Source organism: Hydra vulgaris, chromosome 06 (assembly GCF_038396675.1).
Source record: "Hydra vulgaris chromosome 06, alternate assembly HydraT2T_AEP".
NCBI classification, from domain to species: domain Eukaryota; kingdom Metazoa; phylum Cnidaria; class Hydrozoa; order Anthoathecata; family Hydridae; genus Hydra; species Hydra vulgaris.
This window is the reverse complement of record NC_088925.1, coordinates 14,502,071-14,524,931: the sequence shown is the minus strand read 5'-3', so window position 1 is coordinate 14,524,931 and position 22,861 is coordinate 14,502,071. Positions and strand designations below refer to the sequence as shown.

Genomic DNA, 22,861 nt, shown 5'->3' with positions numbered 1-22,861 from the left:
AATTCTTTCTCTGTTTTGTTAAGGTTCTTGTATTTAATTATTAATTTCATTTAAGCTGACAAATTTTCTTCCTATTTTTTAATTGAATTAAATTTGTTAATGAAATAGTTAAAACCATTAATTGTTATAGTAGTATAAATAAATAACATTAAGGAATTTGTAATTTTGCCCAGTTGTTTCACATTATGCATTAGATGTTTTTAATCATCTTAAAGCATAATATTCATATTTTAAAGTTTTTTTTAATATATTAACTGTGGTATAATGTGGAGCCATTATACTTTTAAACAAAATATAAAATTTATAAGAAAAAATGTGGTTTTAATTGTTGCTGTCAAACACAAATAAATAAAATCTTTTCCTTTCATAAAGTTAAAAGAGTTTCTTAAAAGTTATTTACATTTTATTTAAATATAATATATTTAATGAATAGTATAAATTAATAATATAAAAGTAACAAAGTAAATAAGTCTACCTTATATATTATTATAAATAAGTTTACTTTATTTTACTTAAAACATCAAGATAAAAGTTTATATTTAATATATTAAGAGTTTATACAACAATTGATGAATATAATAAATAAAGAATACTTTCTTGTCTTAATATTTTTCAGTGTCATTTTTTTTATAGATTTTATTTATAATATTATTTTAAAAGTTAAAATTTAAAACTCTGTATTTGTAATTCTTTAAGCTTCAAATCGAGCGTTTTTTGTATTTTTAGGGCAACAGAAACAATTTACCTCAGTTGTTTCCTATTATAAAGAAAACTGAGCTTTTTTTTAAGATAAAAACAAGACTTTAAAAAAAGACTTGAACACTATCATACATTGTATAACATGATACAGCCACTGGAGTTATTATGATTCCAAAGGATTAACCAAGTAATTCCCATGTAAATAATGTAATATATAATAATATAAATAGTATAAATAAATAATATAATATACAATAAATATTATAATATATAATATAAATAAGTTATAGTCTTTTAAATGGCCTAAAAGTTAGCATGCTGGCATACAAAAATAAAAAGTTTGGGTTATTACAATAAAGAACAAGATGTGACGACCCTGTTTTCTTGTTTTTTGCAGAAATATAGTGAATTGTCAATATTCAAGATTCATGGTTCCATTTTTTTTTTTTTTTTGTAAAGAATAAAGAAATGGTCTTATACACTAATGCCTCCAACTTGGTGGAGGTGTTGGTATAAATAGTTTAAATCTTGTTAATTTAAAAATATGTGAATGGCCAACAAAAGATCAATAACTTTATAAAAACTTTACATAATGAAAATGGAATAGTGACAATTGACCCAAATCAGATCGTAAGTTTACTAAATAACAAGTTCCAAGATGTATTTGTACATGAGAATGACTTTAATTTGCCAGCATTTGCGTCTAGAATCAATAAAAATTTGGATTTTGATATAATCTCATACAAAGATATTCTAAATAGGTTAGAATGTTTAAATATAGAGAAATCGTGTGGAGCAGATCTTATTAAACCTTTATTCTTAAAAAATTGCGCATATGGAATAGCTCTACCACTTGCACATATGTTTACAGCGTCCATTGTGCTTAGTGAACTACCTATTTAGTGGAAATCAGCTAATATTAGGCCTCAATTTAAAAAAGGAAGTAAACTGTCACCATTGAATTCACTCACTTCTGTACCTTGTAAAATTCTATGGGTACAGATGATTTTACTCACTTCTGTACCTTGTAAAATTCTAGAAGGGGTTGTGTGAGATTTAATTATGAATTTTCTAAATGCAAATAATCTCCTTTCGAAAAATTAACACAGCTTTGTTAAAAAAAGATCTTGTTCAACCAACCTTATTGAAACATTAGATGCAATCTCATAATATTTATCTCAGAATATACCTGTAGATGTAATTTACTTCAAGACTTTGTAAAGGCATTTGATTCAGAGCCCCATAAAAGACTATTGATAAAACTTAAATGTTATGGGATTTCTGGAACATTGTTAAAATGGATTGAAGCATTTCTAAAAAATAGAAGATAAAGAGTTGTCATAGGAGAGATTGTCTCATCTTGGAAGTATATATTTAGTGGTGTGCCGCAGGGATCAGTTAATGATCCTTTACTATTTCTTATTTATACTAATGATTTGCCTGAGAACTTTGCTAATATTTCGAAAAGGTATGCTGATGATGCAAAAGTATAATCAAGGGTTAGTTGTGAAGCAAGTGTTAACCTATTCCAATATGACCTAAATAACGTTGTCAACTGGTCCAACAAATAATAAAATTTAATTTTGAGAAATGTAGGATATTGCACTTTGGTAAAAGTAACCCAAAAAAACTTATTTTATGCAAAATATACCTTTAAGTACCACTGTCGTTGAAATAACTCTATGTGCAAGTAAAGCAAATAAAGTTTTGTATGTTAAAAAAGGCATGTTGAGGAAAGTTATTGCATGTTAGAAAAGATACAGCATCGTGCTACAAAAATGATATCACCACTAAAAAAACTTTGTTATGAGAAAAGATTAGATAAAATGGGTCTCACTACTTTAGTTGTAAGACGGATTCAGGGTGACTTTCAAGTCACCCTGAATCCGTCTTACAATTAAAACTAGTGGTGATATCATTTTTGTAGCACGATGCTGTATCTTTTCTAACATGCAATAATTTCCATATCAATTTTCAATAATCAAGATTCAAATGTATAAGTTATTCAATGGAATTGACAAAGTAAGTTTAATGAAATTTTGCCAAGAAGTTTTCAATCAGCAAGAAGTCATCAAATGGAATATAATTGCAAAATAACCAGTTTTTCGCCTTGGCATTATTTTTTAACAAACAAAGCATTTTTTTACTTAAAAGTAAAAAAATAATTAGAAAAGCAAGAACTCTTATCACAAAAGTTTGCAGTATTTCTTATGTGGAGACTTCAATTATTCACAAATCGTATTCAATTATTCACAAATCATATTAGTAATGACTTGCTTAAACGCATCATCTGAGTTGGATTGAGCTGCATTTTTTTTCTAAAATAAAATTTCATGAAATGATCGCCAATGCCAGCTTAGAGTGATCTGTATGCCAACATTTTCTTTAACATATCTAGTGTACACCTAAGATTTGGTTTTTGCTGAAATTCCTGGATTTAGTTTTTGCTGAAATTGTATGTTTTGAATTTGAGTTTGGCTGACCCCAGCAAAAGGTTACAATTTACTTCTATCATCAAAGAAACATTTAAGAAAAAGCTATTTAATACTGATGTGTGATTATTATATAAGAAATGTAATCATCAAAATGGAAACATTAATTTAAGACAAACCGCTCAAAAAGCAATTATAAAAAAGTGGTTGATTATTTGACAAATCTTGCCTAGATAGCTGCATTCAAACGATAAAATGTAGGTTGTTGCTATGATGGTTGTTGCTATGATGAGTTTCTAAAGGAGTACAATATTTTTTTGTTCAAACCATACTCTGATGAGTTCAGATAAATACAAAACAATACAGCCTTGGGTATCTGATCACTTGTAAAACATGGTTAAACCAAAAAATAACATTGAAAGCTAGTCATTTGACAATGTCAATGTGAATTTGGTTATTTAATACAATCGAATAAAAAAGCAAAAAAAAAGATCATCAATTAAAGGCAATGAAAATAAAAAAATAATTACATCCAAATCAAAACCAAAACTTATATACTTATACATAAAAAAAAAGAATTTCACAGAATGTTAGTTCGTTTTTATGAAGCTTGGTTGACATTTACAGCTAGTTTTTTTATAACAAAGTAATAACAAATAAATTAATTAGACAGTGCGAATTTTTATTTGTGAAAAACAAAAAAGACAATATTCCTAAATTTGAAAATTGAAAACATATTTTTTATACAATTTAATATAACCAATATTTATAGTAATCGATATGTATAAAAGTTGTTGACAATGTTCATAGGTATCTATGTGTAAGTTTTTGAAGAAACTCTTAAACTTTTAGGTTACATCTTTTTTTTTCTTTGTGGTTTGCCACAAAAAAAGTCTGAGACTGAGAACCAGTCTGCAAGTTCTATGATTACACAATTTCTAAAGGAAGCACCTTGGGTTTCATCAATCTCAAAAATTATTGACTAAGGTTGTTGATATTAAAGCAGCATGTGCTCTTCACAGCCTAAAACCCAATGAATTTCAATTAGATAGATTTGCAAATATTTCAGCTATTGAAATTTGTAATATAGTAGCATCATCTACTCCTCACAATCTACAATCCATTGAATTTCAAAGAGGTAGACACAAAACAGTATCACCTTCTAAGTCACTTTTTATATTTGTCAGACTTGTGTTAAGTATTGCAATACAGCTCGATTTCGAACAGGTAAAGAATTTACCTTTTGATCCCAATTGTGCTTATCAATTATGTCTTACTGACAATAACTGTCAAATGGCAAAATGTCAAATGGCAGTGATAACTGTTTGAGTAGAAACTGGTTACTTAAAAGGTCTTTATTGCAATGTTTGTTTTGCATTTTCATTAAATTATTCAATCTCCACAACTGGCTACTCCATTTTATTCCTTGCATAGAATCATTAACTCTTTTGTTTTGACCCTCAATTAAGCTGTGAAAGGGCTTTTATCAAAATGAAAATTATAAAAACTAGGCTGCAATCAACATTATCTGATGATCTTCTTGAAAAATTTTGTTAATAAATGTTGAAAAAGATTTATTTGCTCGTATCACTGTGGAAGACATTATCTCATTCTTTGTAAACGACTCATAATTACTATCAGTTCTTTGCATTATTGTTACATAGACATGAAAAACATATAGAGCCAACATTCACTTTAAAGCTATTTTCTATATGTAAAATTTTATGCATTAAGGAACACTGGACCCCACTTCAAAATTTTGTTTGATAGATTTTTAGAACCTCCAGTCTTCCACTAATTATTAAATAAATATTTATCTATATTTTTATTTAAGTAATTATATTTGCTTTTATAATAGTATTTAGTTTTAATAACTTTTTGTAACAGTTTTATATATTTTTTAGCTTAAGCTACCCTTGTCAGATAGTTCCAAACCTGATTGCACATTCAAAGGAATTCTTTTAATTAAATGTCAAAATGAATTTGAAGTCAACATTTCTCAAAAGAAGCTATTGACAGAGGATAAGAGTAAAAAATTTGATTATGTAAGTACTATTTTCTTATCCAATATCATTTAATACATCAAACTTTTAAATAAATTGCAATACATTCAAGTACTTTTCATTTATCTTATCAATTTTTTTTATTAAGTAAATTTATAACTAAAATTCATTTAGACTTTAAATCAAAGTAAACTTAAAAACATAAAAGTTTACTTGATTAACTATTATATCATTACTTGAATAACTACTAGAAATTGTTAAAAAAAGAAGTAAGAATTAATATTATGCAATGATATTAATTTTTTAATTTTTTTTTTCTATATGCATAAACTAATTAGTTGATCTACAACATTACTTATAGATTCTCTATAAAACTAAACAAGAAAGAAACCAAGATAATATCTAATAAGATCAGTAATAACACAAAAACTAAAGTCTATAGATAAATTTCTTGTTTGACTTTTTTTATAGTTCTTTAAAAAAATATTTTTATATTGAATATATACTAACATTCCACATAAAAGTATATTAACGTTATATTAACAAGATAATAAATTATTTAAATTTCAAAATTTTTCAATATGTTTCAATACTTGATTTTTTAACACTTGCACATCAAACTAATGATTATGAACGTGAAAAATTCACAAAATAATTATTCATTTTATAACTAGTCACAGTTCTTTGAGGGGTGAATAGACAAGCTTTTATGAATAGACAAGCTTTTTCTTTTTAATTCTTCTTTTAGATTTCAGATTGTATTCTGAAGTTTCAATAAGATTTATTTAGTTTTTATTTTACTTTTTTTTTTTTCAAAGTTTTTGCTGCTTTTTGATTCTCAAGACTTGTTTTTATATATATTTCTTTTTTTTAGTTTTTTTTTTTATTAAACATTGTTTTCTTACCTAGCAAGAAATAATGAATCTAAGACTCAGAACCATACGTTTCTTGGGAGAGTTGTTCAAGTTCAAAGTAAGTGGAGATTTGTTACATTCTCTAAGAACAAGAAAAAAGTTTCTTTATATAAAAAGATTTTTTTACCTATTGTCTATTAATTATTATTTTTTTATATTCTGAAAATGAAGTTAAATTGAAAATAAATTTTGATAAGTAATTTTTTTCGATTTAAGTTCATTTATTATGATCTTTTTTTGATGCATAGTCTAGATAAAGCAACATAAATTTACCAAACATTAAAGAAATATTTAATTTCTGAATATCTTCAACTTTAATAACATACAAGCAGTAACTTTATTTTTAATGTCACTGCTTGTATGTTATTAAAGTTGAAAAAAAAGCCACTTTAATGCAAAGTATAGTAATCTATACTTTGCATTAAGGTGGCTTCTTTCTTTTTTTTTTAATTGATGGAGTAAATATTTAAAAAAAGCGGCATCCAGAACTTTATTTTGATGTAATGACTGTTGTGTAAATTTCTTTTTGGGTTAACATTTCTTTAATTTAATTTCAATTAAATACCAAATTTTTAACAATTTTATCTGGTTTTACAATGCACAAGCATCATGGCCATTTTGGTCTCATTTATTTTTATGATGACCAACTACAGATTGGTCTCATTTATTTTAATGATGGCCAACTACAGATTGGTCTCATTTTTTTTGTATATTTTGGCTTTTATTTCTGGTACTTATTTTTTTTTTTTGTTTTATTTTTGTTTTTATTTTTTTTTTTTTTATTTTTTTTTTTTTGTATTTTTGTTTGCAGTCACATTCAGTAAAAAAGAACTAATATATTTAACAATTTAGATTTAGAGAATATCTTGCATGTGAAAATGCTGAGTCAGCTAAAGACTAATATAACAATAGACTATAGGAAACTATTGTGTTAATTTTATAAATTGAACATGTTGTAAGATTTAATGATTTAATTTAGATAGTTTCAGAGAATATTATGCACACTTGTGTAATTGAACTTCTTAAATGTGAAAAAGTGGAGACAGCAGAAGACCAATTAGAATGTCTGTGCAAACTTCTTGCATCTATTGGTAAAGATTTAGATCATCCTGCAGCAAAGGTTAGAAATTTAAGTTTTTTTTTTTTTGTAGTTGCTGTAGAGACTAATCATCTGTTTTTGTTAAATTGTTTACTATTGGTAAAGGTTCAGTTCATTCTAAGGCTAAGAAATTCAAATTTTGTTAAAATTGATGGAGCTATTTAGCCATAGGCGCAGCAGGTGTTATATACATTGGACATACAATAATTCAGCTAAAGTACGTAGAAAAAACTAAATTACATCAATACTTGACAATAAACAACACTGTAAGTAAAATACCTATCAGAGTCCTCCTATCGCAATACACGATATTAGAAACTTAATTTTGTTTGGTAAAATACACAATGGAGTATACAGAACAATAGTTTTTTAGTAAATAAATAGATTAGACAGTAAAACACAGGCAAAACATCTATTTTAAAATAGTTTATAATAGCAATTTAGTTTTTCAAATTCATTTTATTGATGACTTTAAATTACTTTGTATATTAGCATTAAGTATCTTTTCCATCAGTATGTAAAAACTTGAATCCTTCATCAGACTATATATCTGTATACTATATATATATATATAGTCTATTTATAGACTATAAATCTGTCATGAATTCACTAAAAGAAATTGGGCCAACCAGCATTTTTTTTTAATGCTTATTCTCACATCCTAAAAACTTAGCCACCTACTAAGTATTAAATAAATGAACTAATTAATAATAATAATATATATAGTTTATAGCAAATGCTTAAACATTTGCAAGCAGGGCACCTAACGAAGCCCCGCTATGATAAATGTCAATTTGTTTTGTTTTTAAGTAACCGTTTTGGAAAGATTAAGTCAAGTTGATTTTTAAAGGCGTTAACTAATGCGGCAGATACAATGGAGTTTGGAAGGATGTTCCAGTCAGGTACAATGCAATTACAGAGGAAGAATTTTCTTTGTAAATAGTTTGCTACTGCTTGACGTTGAAGAGGATGACGTTGGCCACGGAGGTTGTTGGCTGGTCCTTGCATGTTTAGTGCTGGAGCTAGTGAGTTTGGTTTACAAAGCTCAACTTTGTTAATGCTGTGGTATAGTTTGAAAAACTGTATTAGGTCACCCCTATGCCTTCTATCCTTAAGCGATTGAATGTTTATTGTGGCTAGTTACTGGTGATAACTTAAAGGCTTGAGATGACGTACAAGCTTAGTGGCTCTTTCTTGCACTGATTCAAGAGCATCCATGTCTCCACAATAATAGGGGTTCCAGGCGGCAGAGCAAAACTGGAGATGTGGTTGTACATAACTTGTACAAAGTACATGAAAGCTGGTAATGCCCCTATAGTGGAATGTTCTATTTAACATGGCTAATGCAGAGCTGGCTTTGGCTACAGGATGTGCAACTTGGTCTTACCACTTAAGTCGGTCGTTGATAATGATACCAAAGTCATGCTCAAAGGTGGTCTCACTAAGGCTGTGGTAGTTACCGATGTGGTCAGTTATTGTAAACATTACGTGTGGGCCAGGCAAATTGTTAATAAATGCAATGTTGAAGCAGTTGTTAACTTTTTTTTGTCAAAGAACATGGCTTTACACTTGTCCTCATTAAAACTCATGCTCCATGTGTGGGTCCATTTAACTAGGTGATTGATGTCCTCTTGGAGAAGTTGGTAGTCAGAGGTGTCTTTGATAACAGCTATTAGTTTTGTATTGTTGGCAAAGAGTTTACAGCAGTGACAAGTAAGGCTTGGCATATCATTGATGAAGATAACGAAGAGAAGGGGTCCTATTACAGAACTTTGTGGAACTCCACTGAGGACAGAAATGTAGTTATCTTGTACAACTCTTTGACTGCGGCCGTTTAGGATCAAAGCTATCCGGCTACATGTACTTGTGTTGAAGCCATACGCGCGTAGTTTGACAAGATTCAAGACAAGATTCAAGCGCGTTAGACATAATGTTGAAAGTTTCAATTAGATTTGCCGTGCACGATCTGCGAAGAACAAACCTGTGTTGATATCTTTCAAGCAGATTATGATCAGTCATATGCTTGAACATGGAGTCACTAAGCGTTTCATCACCTTGCATGGAACAGAGGTTAGAGAGACTAGGTGGTAGTTAGCTGGCTTTGTCTTGCAACCTTTTTTAAAAATTGGTGTGACATTGGCTTGCTTCCAGCAAGCAGGATCATCTCGAGCAATGAAAGACTTTGTGAAGACCAGAAAGAAAGGTAATGCTAATGCTGAAAGAGATTCTGAAAGGATGAAACCCATCAATACCTGGTGGTATGTGTTTGTCCAGTTTGGAGAAAAGCAACTCGACAGCGGCTTGGGAGAAGTTTTCTTTATTTATAGTGTGAATCGTATTGGAGCGTGGTTGGAGGTATCACCGGGAAGATCCTTGTTATATGCAGAGAAGAACTGTTTGTTTAGCAAGTTGCATATCTCAGTTCCGTCGGATGTTAGAATGCTGTTTTTATTCTTGAGAGCTCTAATATGGTTTTTGCAGTTTTTAGCCTTGTTAACTAAGTCATAAAAAAGATGTTACGTTCGTGTGTGCAAAGAGCTTTATAAACAAGTCTTTAGACTTTCTTTGAGGCTTTGTTAAACTCTGGCTTTACTAAGTATTTTTAGTCTCGGGGTGCTGCAAGAAGTTGGGCAAAAATAGCAAATTTCTCTTTTGACCCTTGCTTAACTTTATCATTAAGCCATTTCGGGTCTGTTCTAATTGAGAATAATTTGCGGTGAATTGGAATGAATGATATGGCCGCAAGATACACTTTCGATAGATGGGCATAACACTGGTCAACCATCAGGTTAGCAAATTTCAGGACCCAATTAATCATGTTGAAATAGTTATTCATACTTTTAAAGTTGGTGCGTTTGAAGTCGAGATGTTTGCGATTTTTGTTAAAGCTTTTGACATGGTCAAGTTGATTTTTGATAAATATTGGTTGTAGGATGACCTGAGTGTGTAGACAGTCTTGAATTGTTTTGCCTATGTAATGCACTTGCCTATGGATTGGATTCTGTAGAGAATCCACCAGAGCTATTCCATTTGATTCTGGGGTATTTGAAATCTCCAATGGTAAGAAGTTTAGGGAATTTCTTTTGCTTGTTTAGAATAGAAGCTTAACGGATTGTACGGTTGATGATTTTGTTTGTTGCAGGTTCGGAGCTAGGCGATCTATTAATACATCCTAATAGAATGCATTTAGAGCCAATATTTATTTGAACCTATAACTGTCCGCTACCAGTTCCATTAAATGTTTTGCCATTTTTGAATTCGAAAGCGCTGAGTGTGTTTTTTGTGTAGACAGTGACTCCTCCTTGGGAGGAAGTACATGAGAGACAGAAAGGTATCGAGTAGTTTCCTATCAAAAGTGGTTTTTCTGGGTCGAACCAGGTCTCACAGAAACAGTACATCTGGGTAGTTTTTCTGAACAAGTAGAAAGTTTAGTTCATTGAATTTGTTTGAGAGGTAGGTCGGATTTGCATAGTGGCATTTTAGTAGTTTAGGAACAGGTGAAATATTGAAAGTGGCTGATAAGTTTGGTGGTTGTTGTTGCTCGATTGAAGAATTAGACTGGAGTTTTTGGCTTGGCAGCATCGCAAGCAGCCTTCCAGTTGCCAAGTAGGGATTTCTCTGTGCCATTGATAAGGACTTTTTTTGTAGCGGTATTAATACAGCGGACTTGGTTGCCATATTTAAATCTGGAATTTACCCTGACCTATTTAAATCTGACATTTACCCTGACCTATTTAAAGTTGCTAAAGTTATACCTATTTTCAAAAAATGGCTCTAATCAGAATTGCTTTAATTTACAAACATTGGCAAACTACTCGAAAGATTCATGTATATCAGATGAGCTGGATTTCTATAGTCTACAATATGTGTTTTTACAACATGTGTGATTACTTTAACGCCTATTATTTTGCTGATAATATCAACCTTATAGTTACTCTAGAACCTCTGATTTTGCTAAAAATGGCTCTAATCAGAATTTACAGACCTATATCACTTCGGTCGAATATTGGCAAACTACTTGAGAGATTCGTGTATATCAGATGAGCTGGGCTTTTAAATAAGTATTTAAATAACTAATAGTATACAATATAACCTATTAATAGTTAAAAAAAATCCTATATGAAACTATATAGCTATCTTAATTTTGTTAAGTCGTTACGTGCAAAAAAAATCTCACTAATTAACAAAAAAAAAAACGAAATTTCTCTCTTTGAATATAAAAAGACTAGAAAATTGATAAAAAAAACCTAATTTTTTAATAATGGGCAAAAACTTTATAGTGTTAAAAAAATGAAATAACTTGGTATAATACTAGATGAAAACCTCTTGTTTAATCATTAATCATAAAATTAGTTACCATCAAACTAAGTTAAGAAAACTCTTATAAGCTATCAAAATAAAATCTTTGAGAATAAATCTACTTTCAAATAAAACATTTTGACTCTGATATACCATACAGTCTATCAAAAATTATAAAGTTAGATAAAATAATCTACCTGTTGATCTCTTTTTTTGCTGAAATATAACAATATTCTTCAACAATTATTTCAATCTTTTGAGTAATGTCCACCACCACAATCTTAGAACAGTATCTTGTAATGATTTAGTGATATTATCAAACCAGGATAAAACTACAAAATAAATTAAAATATAGAATAATAGTTATAGATAAACCAAAATACCTGTAAAAATACAGATCTTTGTAAGTCTATTCCACATCGAACTTTTCTATACATTTTTTTAGATATATATATTCTAGCTTTCCGCACCCGTAAAATACTGGTTTTTACCAAACCCACTATTTCTATACTTATCTATCGCACACCGATCATTTCTTTACCTATTCCTAATTTACTTAAATATGTTTTAGTAAAATAATTTATTCTGAAAAATTGCTTTTACAGCAAAAAAATTAACATGCGCACCTTTTTCACATACATAGAGCTTATAAGAGATATATAATTAGGTTTTTTTTTTTTTCCTAAAGGCATATCATTGATAGCTCAGTGGTCTAGTGCGCTGTCATCAGTGTTTCGGTGGGATTAAGACCTTCCCTTAGCGTAATAAATTTTGAAAATTTTTCAATCTTTTTTATTTTTACGTTTTATTTTGTATTTTAAAAAAATTGAAAAAGATTAATAAAAATAAAGTTGCCAGTGATTTGATAGCTTTTTCATTCAGAAACTCTGCGAGCTAACCACTCGGCCATGCTGTCATGTTAACTAATGAAAATTTTAAAACTATATAATAAATAAAAGACTTTATATAACAGAAATAAATGCTATAGATCAAAATAAAGGAGAAGTTGCTGCTATGCAATTTTTAAGTGAAAGTAAAACTGTAAAACTTGATATATGTTTTAGTATGCTTTACAATTACATAATTTTTGTTTTAGTTGTTGTATTCAATAGTTTTGGTTATTGTGTTTAATATTCAAAAGGTTGTTTATGAGTTATGAAAAAAAAGTGCAGCAACTCTTTCTTGCCACTACCTTGTTTGCAATGGCTGCCAAAAGGTTCTGTGTCAAACACGCTTGAAGGGGCACTACTACTACTATTAACTTTTGCAATAATATATATATAAAATAAAAGTGTGTAAGTATTTATATATGTATGTGTATGTAAGTATATAATTATGTGTAGCAAACATGAAAAGTCATATATTTAAGATGCTTATTCAGTTTCTTAAGGGATTTTCCAACTATTAATAGTATCTGCTGACATCATCAACAAAATGATAGGTTCTAGAGTATTTCACATGAAGAGCAATTCCTCTGACACCATAATGACATAGCTTTGATCAAAGTATTTCATGGTCATCTGTGTCAAATGCCTTTTGCAAATCCACAAATACTCTTCCAGCAAAATGTTTTGATCTAGAGCTTCTTGTGTAGTTTCAGTAATATCAATTAAGGCATGGTTTGAACAAATTTTTTTATTAAACCCATATTGTAGACTAAAGTTGATAGATATAAAAATCCAGCTCAGGGTTAGTCATAACTACATTCTTGAGATGTAAAAATGAGTATTTTTGAAAGAATGCTGTTTGGCCCGGTTCCTTTTTGTAAGGACAGATTTATAGTCTATTAAAAGATTATAGATATATAGTATACAGATATATAGTTTTCCAAATAATTTAAAGGTAGGTTTTTTACCTATTGTCTGAAAAGACCTCAATTTTATTACATTAAATAGATGAAAGTCGCCAATCAGTTGTGTTTGAAGAACTAAAACGTTATTATTACTTATTTTAAACTAGATGGTTTACTATGTTTTGCCTTTTTCAATGTGATTATGTGTTTGTTTACTCTAAATTTTTTGTTCTGTTTATTTCTGCGTGTATTTTACCAAACAAAATTAGGCTTCTAATACCGTGTATTTTTGGCTAAATCAAATTTTCAGTCAACCTCCTCATAATGAGCCATGTTTCTTTGTATAATTAAATTTAAAAGTTATGCATTTAAACAATTGAAAAACTATTTTTTATGATTTTTTGAACTTTAATCAAATGATTATTTAAAAATAGTATTAATCATTTAATTAGTCTAACACATACCATTTTAAATAGCCTAACACTTACCATTACCTAACACTTTTAAAATTGTATAAATTAAACTGTTAAAATCATTTAAAAAAATATTAATTGCGTAATTTGTTAGTAACTTAAAAGCTTGATGTAAAATAAAGTATAAATATATATTATGTTATATTGATATATATTATATTTTAACATATATATATATATATATATATATATATATATATATATATATATATATATATATATATATATATTATATATATATATATATATATATATGTTATGTTTTATTATATATTTAAATATATATATATATAAAATAAATATATATATTATATATACAAATTATATATAGATATAATATATATTATATATACAAATTATATATAGATGTAATATATATTATATATACAAAATATATATATATACTAATATATATTATGTATTCAAAAAATATAGTTAATATAATAACTAATATTAGTTAGTTAGTTAGTTAGTTAGTAGTAAACGCTGTAACTGGCAGAGCCAGTGAGTGTGTTATCAGGCACACTTTGACAGCCAAACTGATCAATTGCTGCTTTAAAGCTGTTGACTGAAGGTGATTTAACAACTTCTTCTGGCAGAGAGCTCCATACATTCGTTACTCGATTAAAAAAGAAGTTTTCTCTGTGCTTATGTTTTGTCATTTCCTTGAAATATTTAAATCTATGACCTCTTGTATGATTATTAACTATTGGAAAACGATTGCCTTTTTCTAATTTGTCAATATTATTCATAATTTTATACATTTGTATTAGATCTCCTCTTTGTCTCCTTTCCACTAGAGTAGTTAGGTTTAATTTTTCAACTCTTTTTGTATAGGAAAGATTTCTGATTGATGATACTAGTTTAGTAGCTTTGTGCCGGATTTTTTCGATATAGTCACAATCAGATTTATAATATGGAGACCATACCGGAACTGCAAACTCTAGTAATGGGCGAATAAAAGTAATATAAAGCAAATGAAGTAATTTATAATCGAAACAGGCAAATGACTTTTTGATACAACTAAACATTTGATTTGCTTTGTTTGAAGCATTAATCACTTGATTTTTCCATTTTAAATTTGCATTAAAAAGCACTCCAAGATCTCTTCCTGTATCTGACTCTTTCAGTTGAATACTGTTTAAATTATATTATGACCATAATGCATAACTACACATTTTGATATGTTAAACAAAAGAAGCCAAGTTTGAGACCATTTGTAGACAATATCTAGATCATTTTGAAGATTAATAGCCCATTGTTCTGAAGATAATTGAGAAAGCACTTTTGTATCATCGGCACATAGTTTGGTTATATTATGCAATTTTCTTGAAAGATCATTAATGTATAAAGCAAATAAAAGTGCTGCAATTACAGACCCTTGCGGTACACCACTAAAAATATTAACCCAGTCAGAAATGATTTCACCTTGAATAACTCTTTGTCTTCTGTTTTCTAAAAAAGCTTTGATCCATTTAAGCATTAGACCATCAAACCCGTATGCATTTAGTTTGGCTAACAGCCTTTTGTATGGAACGGTGTCGAAGGCTTTATCAAAATCTAACAAAATTACATCAACTGGAATACCAACATCTAAGCTTGATGAAATGTAGTCAATGCTTTCTAAAAGGTTAGTGGTACATGATTTGTTTCTAATGAAACCATGTTGCGCTTTTGCTAGTAGATTATTTTTATACAGGTACTCTTCCATTTTAGCTCTAATTATACTTTCCATAATTTTACATGGAATAGAAGTCAATGAAACTGGACGATAGTTGCTGGGAAGAGTCTTATCACCTTTTTTGAATAGAGGCATTACATTCACTGATTTAAATTGAACTGGAAGCTGACTATTAGTTAAAGATGCCCTAATAATTAATGTTAGAGGAATAGCAAATGCTTCCACACAGTTTTTTAGAAGAAATGGATGCATATTATCAGGACCACATGCTTTATTTTGATTAAGATTTTCAAGTTTATCTAATATCATATCGTAGCTGATATCATTTGGATCTAGATCAACAAACTTTGAATGATTCTCGTTAAATTCAACTGTAAAATGTGGAAGTTCCCCTTCTTCTTCAATTACGAAAACATCTTGGAAACATTTATTGAGTAGATTAGCTATCTCTCTAGGTTCTTGAGTTAGATCTCCATTAGCTGTTTTTAATGCTCTAATTGATTCTTTGATTAGTTGTTGGCTGTTTAGGTATTTATGCAGAAGCTTCGGGTTCATTTTGGATCTTTTAACTAAAACATTTTCATATGCAAGACGAGCTATTTTAGTTTCTTATTTCACTAACTTGCAAGTCAGTTTGTACTTTTTAGAGTAAGATCTCTCCATTTACAAGCACAATTCAGATATCTAAGATTTTGCTTTTTTTTAATTAGAGTTTTAAGATCATTTTTGATCCATGGAGCAATTTGTTTTTTTATTCAAGATATGTCAAGCACTGTAATGAATTGATTACATGATACATTTGAAAAGTGAATTAGATTGTCATACATTTCCTGAACAGATAGAGTTTCAAACAGCATTATCCAATCAATATTTGTAATAAAGTCAGAGATTTTATTGGTGTCAGCCTTTTTGTAATTAAATTTTAATTAACTGTGCGATAAGTTATTAACCATACTTTTAATAATAAAATCAAAAAAGATGACCAAATGACCTTTATTTATGTTACCAAGGACAGATCATGGATCAATAGCGCAGATGCTTCCCGACTGAGTTTTGAAGAATAGATCAAGAGTGTTAATGGCAGAATTATTTGACATTTGAAAAGTCGGAACATTTACATGTTGATACAGATAGGTTTTGGTAAGAGTTTCACTAAAGTTATGCTTGATACCATTTTCATTTTTAATGTTTGTAATGTACCCATTTGACCATACAATTGACGGGAAATTAAAGTCTCCTGTAATAAGTAAGTCTTTGTATCCTTTTATATCAATATAGTCTTTAGTCTTTTTAAAAACCAAATCCAAGTCGTTCATGCCAACAAAATCGTTGGGTCTATAGATACAACCAACTAAATACTTGTTGTTTTCAAGGTACACTGTAGCCCAAATTTTTTTAATTTTACTTAAGTTAAAAACAGCACTGTTTAGCTTTAATGATTTAATAGTTTTAGTAATATATAGACACCACCACCTCTGCGCCCATCATTTCTTTTTCTTCTATATAGATTATAGCCATTTACATTTACAACCGAGATGCTTTTGAATCATGTTTCACTAACAGCTATGATTTGTGGGCGGTAAATGTCTACTAATACCTTAAATTTATCAAATTTATTTTCTAAAGAGGTCGCATTTAAATACATACATTTTAAAGCATTTAGTCCGTTTATAGATAATGGCTGAAAATATTCTGTTGAGTTAGTACTGTTGAGATTTAATTTTGACGATCTGATTTCCACGAATGCTATATCGAAAGGGCGAGTCTTCAGCAAGTGTACTGTTTGCTTCGATTCTTTTCTTTCTTAAATCGTAATCAAGACTTCTTTGTGCTTCAGTCAAATCTGGACTTATGTAAATTGATTTGTATCCTTCTTTATCTCTCAAATTTTTTGTTGCTAGAAGAAGTGGATTTCTTAACGAAACATCACTTAGTTCAACTATTATTGGACCTGGTTTAGTTGTATCTTTAGATTTTAGTCTTCTTGCATAAACTGGTGAAACGCTGCTTTTGCCGATTACATTAAAAATCTCTTTGATTTTTTTGCTATCATCTGCTTTTTTATCTGTTAAAAATTCCATTTCGGATTCAGGTATTCCATAGATAATTACGTTCTTTTTTCTTCTTTCTCTTTCATTTAACTCACTTATAGTTGCATTTGCTACAGCAAGCTGGTCAGCTGGTTTTTTAGCATTTTTAGCACCTTGTTTTATTACTTGAACCCAATTGCTGCTGATGTTTGAAGGATTTACTACTTTTTTTGCTTATTCTAAATCTAGTTGGAGTTTTGCTATTTCTTTGCTCTTCTCATTTTCGTTGTGCTCAAGTAGATTTAATCGATCAGCAAGGGTCATGAGAAACTTTGATATATTCCGACACCACTCATGAAGCTGTTTACTTGATTCACTAGCTCTGCCATCAAGTTTTGGCAAGTTTTTCTCTTGTAGAAATTCTGTAATCATTTTGACCAACCAAAAACAATTCTTTAAACAAGTTTTTGATAGGAGGGCTACCACCCTACAACAGTGGATTACCTCCGGGTCGTGAAATATTTAAGTTTATTAGTTAGCTTATTAACACAAATAGAACTGTTAGTTATTTTGTGTTTTTTTCCAAAATAAAAAATATATATATAAATATATTATATATTATATTTTGTTGATATACATATTTTATTATATATATATATATATTTTTTTTTATATGTAAATATTTAATAATATATTTTATTGATGTATGTATATATTTAATATTACATTGTGTGTGTGTGTGTGTGTATATATATATATATATATATATATATATATATATATATATATATATATATATATATATATATATATATATATATATATGTATATATATGTATACACTATAATATATAGTTTAGAGTAGATCAATATTTTACTCAAATGAGCAAAATTACTGATTACCGTTATATATCAACTAAAATCAAGTTTGAAATTAGAAATATAATTGATCTTCGTGATTGTAATTGGGTAGAAAAGAGAGATGAACTTAATCAGAAAACATTTGATCAAATTAAAAATGAAGCAAAAAAAGAACAGGAAAAAGAAAAAGCTATCCCACCTTATAAAATGAGACCAGAAGAAGGAAAAAGAAAAAAGCAGAAGAAAATGACAAGTAAATTTACTTTATTTATATAGTTTCCTTTGTTTGTGTGTACGATGTTTAAAAGTGTTGTTTTTTAAGATTTTAAAGACAATGTGCGTAATAGTTCAGTTCAAAGTGGCATTGGTCTTTCTTTGTCCTCTAATAGTTTGACAAATATCCAATCTAAACAAAAACATTTTATTTCTGAAACAATTGATGTAAGCAAATTTAAACTGTTATTTTTTATGAATAAAACATAATTAAAAAATCATTTATCGCATTGAAAAATCAAATCAAAAACTTTAAATGAAAATTTTAAAATATTGTATAAATTATACGATAACTTTTTAGTTATATTTCATTATCTGCAATCATATTCTAAATTTTGAAAATGTTAGTTTTATTGTTTTGATTTTAAATATTAGAAAGATGAATCTAACAATATATCTTTCGGTTCTAATGTTGGTAGTAGCATTTCTTCCCATTCAAAAGAATCTAGACGTCGAGGTCGAAGTAGAAGTCGAAGTCATTTTGTTGATACATCAATTGAATGTACTCGTCAGAATCAAACCGACTATCGTGATAATTTAAATGAACAAATTCAATCTAAAAACCGGATAAAAAAAAAGGGTACGTTTTGTAATTACATGCATCTGTTATTCCTATATATATATATATTTCAAATATGAAACTATACAGAATTATGATGGACATTTTTTGAAATAAAGCTACTGAAATATTTTTTACTGACGAATAATAACCCTTAGTCATAGTTGCCATGCATTTAGCATCTACTCCACGCACACAAACAAGCGCGCATTCTTCACAACCAACATATCACGCTATTTTTTTCAACGCTTTTTAACTTCTTTTTATCTTAGTAGCATTACTTATTGTTTCCGTGTCACCCTATTATCACACTATGTCATCTTTGCATTTGCTACTCCTATTATTGCACGGCTACTTTTAGATTTTGTTTTATAAGGAACTTAAAAGTATAGTTATACCGATAGTTTTAGATTATATACCTTAAGAATTTAGTTTAGATTGTGACCTTCTAAAAAAAAGTATTCGCCTCATTTTAAACTAATGATTAAAAAGTTTACATATTATATTATGTGCATAAAAAATTCTTATATTTTGTATAAATTTTATATAAATTATAAATTTTATTTATATACTAATATTTATTATATAATTGTTTTCATAAAAATATTGTATGTTTAGATCTAACATGGGCAGCATATAGAATTTATCGATCAAAACACCCTGGGCCATTGACCGAAAAATCTTTTCAGCGGTGGGTTCGTTATGATGGGATTGATGACCCCAGCTTTAAATGGAGAGGAAAAAAAAATTAATGTAAAATTCTAATAAATAAAGTTCTTGAGACATTTTTGTTTTAAATTATACTTCTCTTTTAATTACTTTTTTTATTACAAAAATAATTTTCTATTGTGGACCAAAAGATAGAAGCAGGTTTTATGTTGTGTCGCTCAAATGAAACTTTTTTTTTCGAGAGTATTTGTCTTATAAAAGTAGAAAAGAGCATTTTTAAAATCAGAACAAAGTGTCGAGAGTTATAAATGAAACAAATACCTTACACTTTTGCAAGAGTTCGACCAGAACTCTTTTAAGGCTCTAAAATAGTAAAAGAAACTTTTACTATTATAGAGTCTTTCAAACACTAAACTTTAGGTCATAAGTTGAGGAACTTGAGATGTTACTATTTTATCAAGTTCATCCAGATTTTGGTTTTGGAGTCATCTCTGAAAAACATTTTCAGTCAGTCTCAAATTCAGTCCAAATATTCATAAATAGACATCTTAAGATTCAAATCCAATAAAAAATTGGGATTCGGGATTTTTTTAAAAAACTATTCCTATGATTACTTTAAAATAAAAAACGAATATTTTAAGCAACCGTGGGTGTGAGAGTTTAAGAGAAAAACCTTAGCGCGAAAACTCGTGTTTATAACTTAATTATTGTTACTTTGCGTAATAAAAAGTTTGTTTTATTACTACTTTTACAGTGCATTTTTGCATTTTGTTAAATCTATAAATTAACGAAAACAACAGGTAATAATTTTTACTGTAAACATGTATTGTTTTAACTTCTATTAAGAATAATAGGGCGACGAACATTATATTATATCTAAGGGTGCCGTAGCCACAAATGCGGCACTGCCAATGTTAGCAACTAAAGTACTTACAAAGAATTACAAAGCTAAAGTACTATTAGGATTAGCAGCTGCAACAAAACAATCACCAATTTCGATGCATCTTGAAAATTTAGTACGTTTTTTCAATCATGATTTTTAGTGGCTTCTGGACATAATTTTATATTCTCAGTTTATGCAGCTCGTATTATACAGTTCAGAAATTAAAGGTTTAAGTTTACAATCAGAGTACTCAAAAAAAAAGTTTTAAAAATAGTAATATGGATGTCTGAACATTTCATTTTCATCATCAGGAAAATCTGAGAGGATTCATATTTATAGAAAATTGACATTAAAAATCTGCCAAAAAGTCATAAGGTAAAATTTATTAAAAAATAAAATGCACATGTGTTTATAAACAAACTTTTCAAGCTCTGTAATTATCCTTTAAATAAATACATAAATATGTTAAAAAACTTTTCATCTGCTTGATATTAGTTTAAAAGCATATTATGCCGCATAATATTATTATATAATAAATACCAAATAAAATGTTTTAAAGATAAATTGTATTTACTGATACTTTATTTTTTATTATTATTATTATTTTTTTTTTTACACATTATTTCAACATGGTTTAAAAATTGTTTCTGCTATAGAGTAAACTGGGGTAAGAGTAAACGGTTTAGCTTCAAATTCAATTATTTTTTAAAGAAAAAATATGTTATGTTTTTTTTTTGTTTGTTTTATAGAAAATTTTTTACATTATATAAATATATAAAATTGAGAAAAAATATTTTGAAAATTTAAAAAAAAATCAATTTTTATGAAGAAAAAAAAAACGCTTACTTTTCCCCTTATAATTGGGGAAAAGTAAACTAGTTAATTTTTAATAACAATTAAGATATTAAGAAAATCAAGCAAATTAATTAAAAATAAAATGAAAACTAATCTTATTAGAAGTTAAGTTTACAAAAAAACTATTTTAATCAAATATATGAAAAAAACTATTAAATAAATTTGAATTATTTCATCGGCAGAAGCAGGTTCGCGGTATTTTTCATGGAAAAAAACTCTATCAATTTTGTATTTTTTAGGTAAACACGATCGACAAACCCAAGGCTTGCAACTAAAAGCTTCAGATTGGTACTACATTTTGCTTTGAGTTGGTAATGCTTCTTCTCAAACTCTGCGACACTTTTTGCACCTCTTGATGTCTTTGTCTTGTCTCAGTTTTTTTGAATGCTGCACTTGCTGAGTTTCATATGAAGCTTTACTGAAGTGAATCTTGCGTTTTTTTGATTGCTTTGACTTTTTGGCCTCATCATTTTGCTTTAGTTTCTTAAGCACCTCAGATGTACTTAGACACTGACCTTTAACTCTCGGAATATTGACTCTTTTGGTTTTTTTTTTTTTTGTGTGTCAATATGGTGGCGCTGTAAAACATTTTTCAAATTGCCTTCGAGTCTTTCTGTGAAGTGTTGCAACATTTGATACATTTGAGCAGGAGTCACTGGTGTTGTTGTTAAATTTAAAGTTGGCGAATTGTTGGAGTTTAATGCTGACTGATGTTAGATAATGATATAGGCTGGGATGAGGATGATGAAGCAGGCCCTGTTGAAGATGATGAAGCAGATTTGCATAAAGATGATGAGGTAGGCTGAGATGATACTTGAAGTGTTTGAGCAATTTGTAATTTTGATTATAATATCAAGTGGGAACAAACAAGTGTTTTGAAATCCAGCGATTATTTATGTTCGTGTAAATGCGTCACTGGAGCTAAAGTTTTGCTTTATAGAGATTTGCTTGTAGTTATATGAAATTTTCTTTTGTTAATTTGTTAAAATTTTTAGCTGCATAAAATCTGTAAGTAATTTGCGCCAAACTCGTTTAACATGACAGTACACACCTACCTCTAACGGTTGAAATATGTGGGACGAATGAGCCGGTAAACAAATCAGCCTAATGTTATTGTCAATGCAAATACGTGCAACATTGTAAGTAACGTGTGTGACGTGTCCGTTCAAGACTAAAATGTGAATACCTCTAATTAAAAAAAGTATTTGATTAGTTGATTAATTTTGATTAAATTACTCAATTTAAATAGACCAAACTAATTACCTGGAATTAATTTGATTGCTGTTATAAATACTTTAGTGAACCATTGAATAAACTGTTTCTCTTCCATCCAACCTGA

At 28.6% G+C, this 22,861-nt stretch overlaps 1 protein-coding gene across 3 annotated transcripts in view; it reads left to right on the top strand.

Moving 5' to 3' along the window:
• Positions 1 to 19,913, top strand: part of LOC101240062 (eukaryotic translation initiation factor 4 gamma 1) — a 62,349-nt gene extending 42,436 nt beyond the window's left edge. For all 3 annotated transcript variants that reach the window (XM_065799300.1, XM_065799298.1, XM_065799299.1), the window contains 7 exons: positions 5,036 to 5,176; positions 6,044 to 6,106; positions 7,028 to 7,168; positions 18,278 to 18,536; positions 18,606 to 18,724; positions 18,932 to 19,136; positions 19,734 to 19,913. In XM_065799300.1, coding sequence (XP_065655372.1) covers positions 5,036 to 5,176; positions 6,044 to 6,106; positions 7,028 to 7,168; positions 18,278 to 18,536; positions 18,606 to 18,724; positions 18,932 to 19,136; positions 19,734 to 19,867 — 1,062 coding nt within the window. In that variant the 3' untranslated portion in view covers positions 19,868 to 19,913. The remainder of the gene's footprint in view (positions 1 to 5,035; positions 5,177 to 6,043; positions 6,107 to 7,027; positions 7,169 to 18,277; positions 18,537 to 18,605; positions 18,725 to 18,931; positions 19,137 to 19,733) is intronic.
• Positions 19,914 to 22,861: the final 2,948 nt, after the last annotated feature.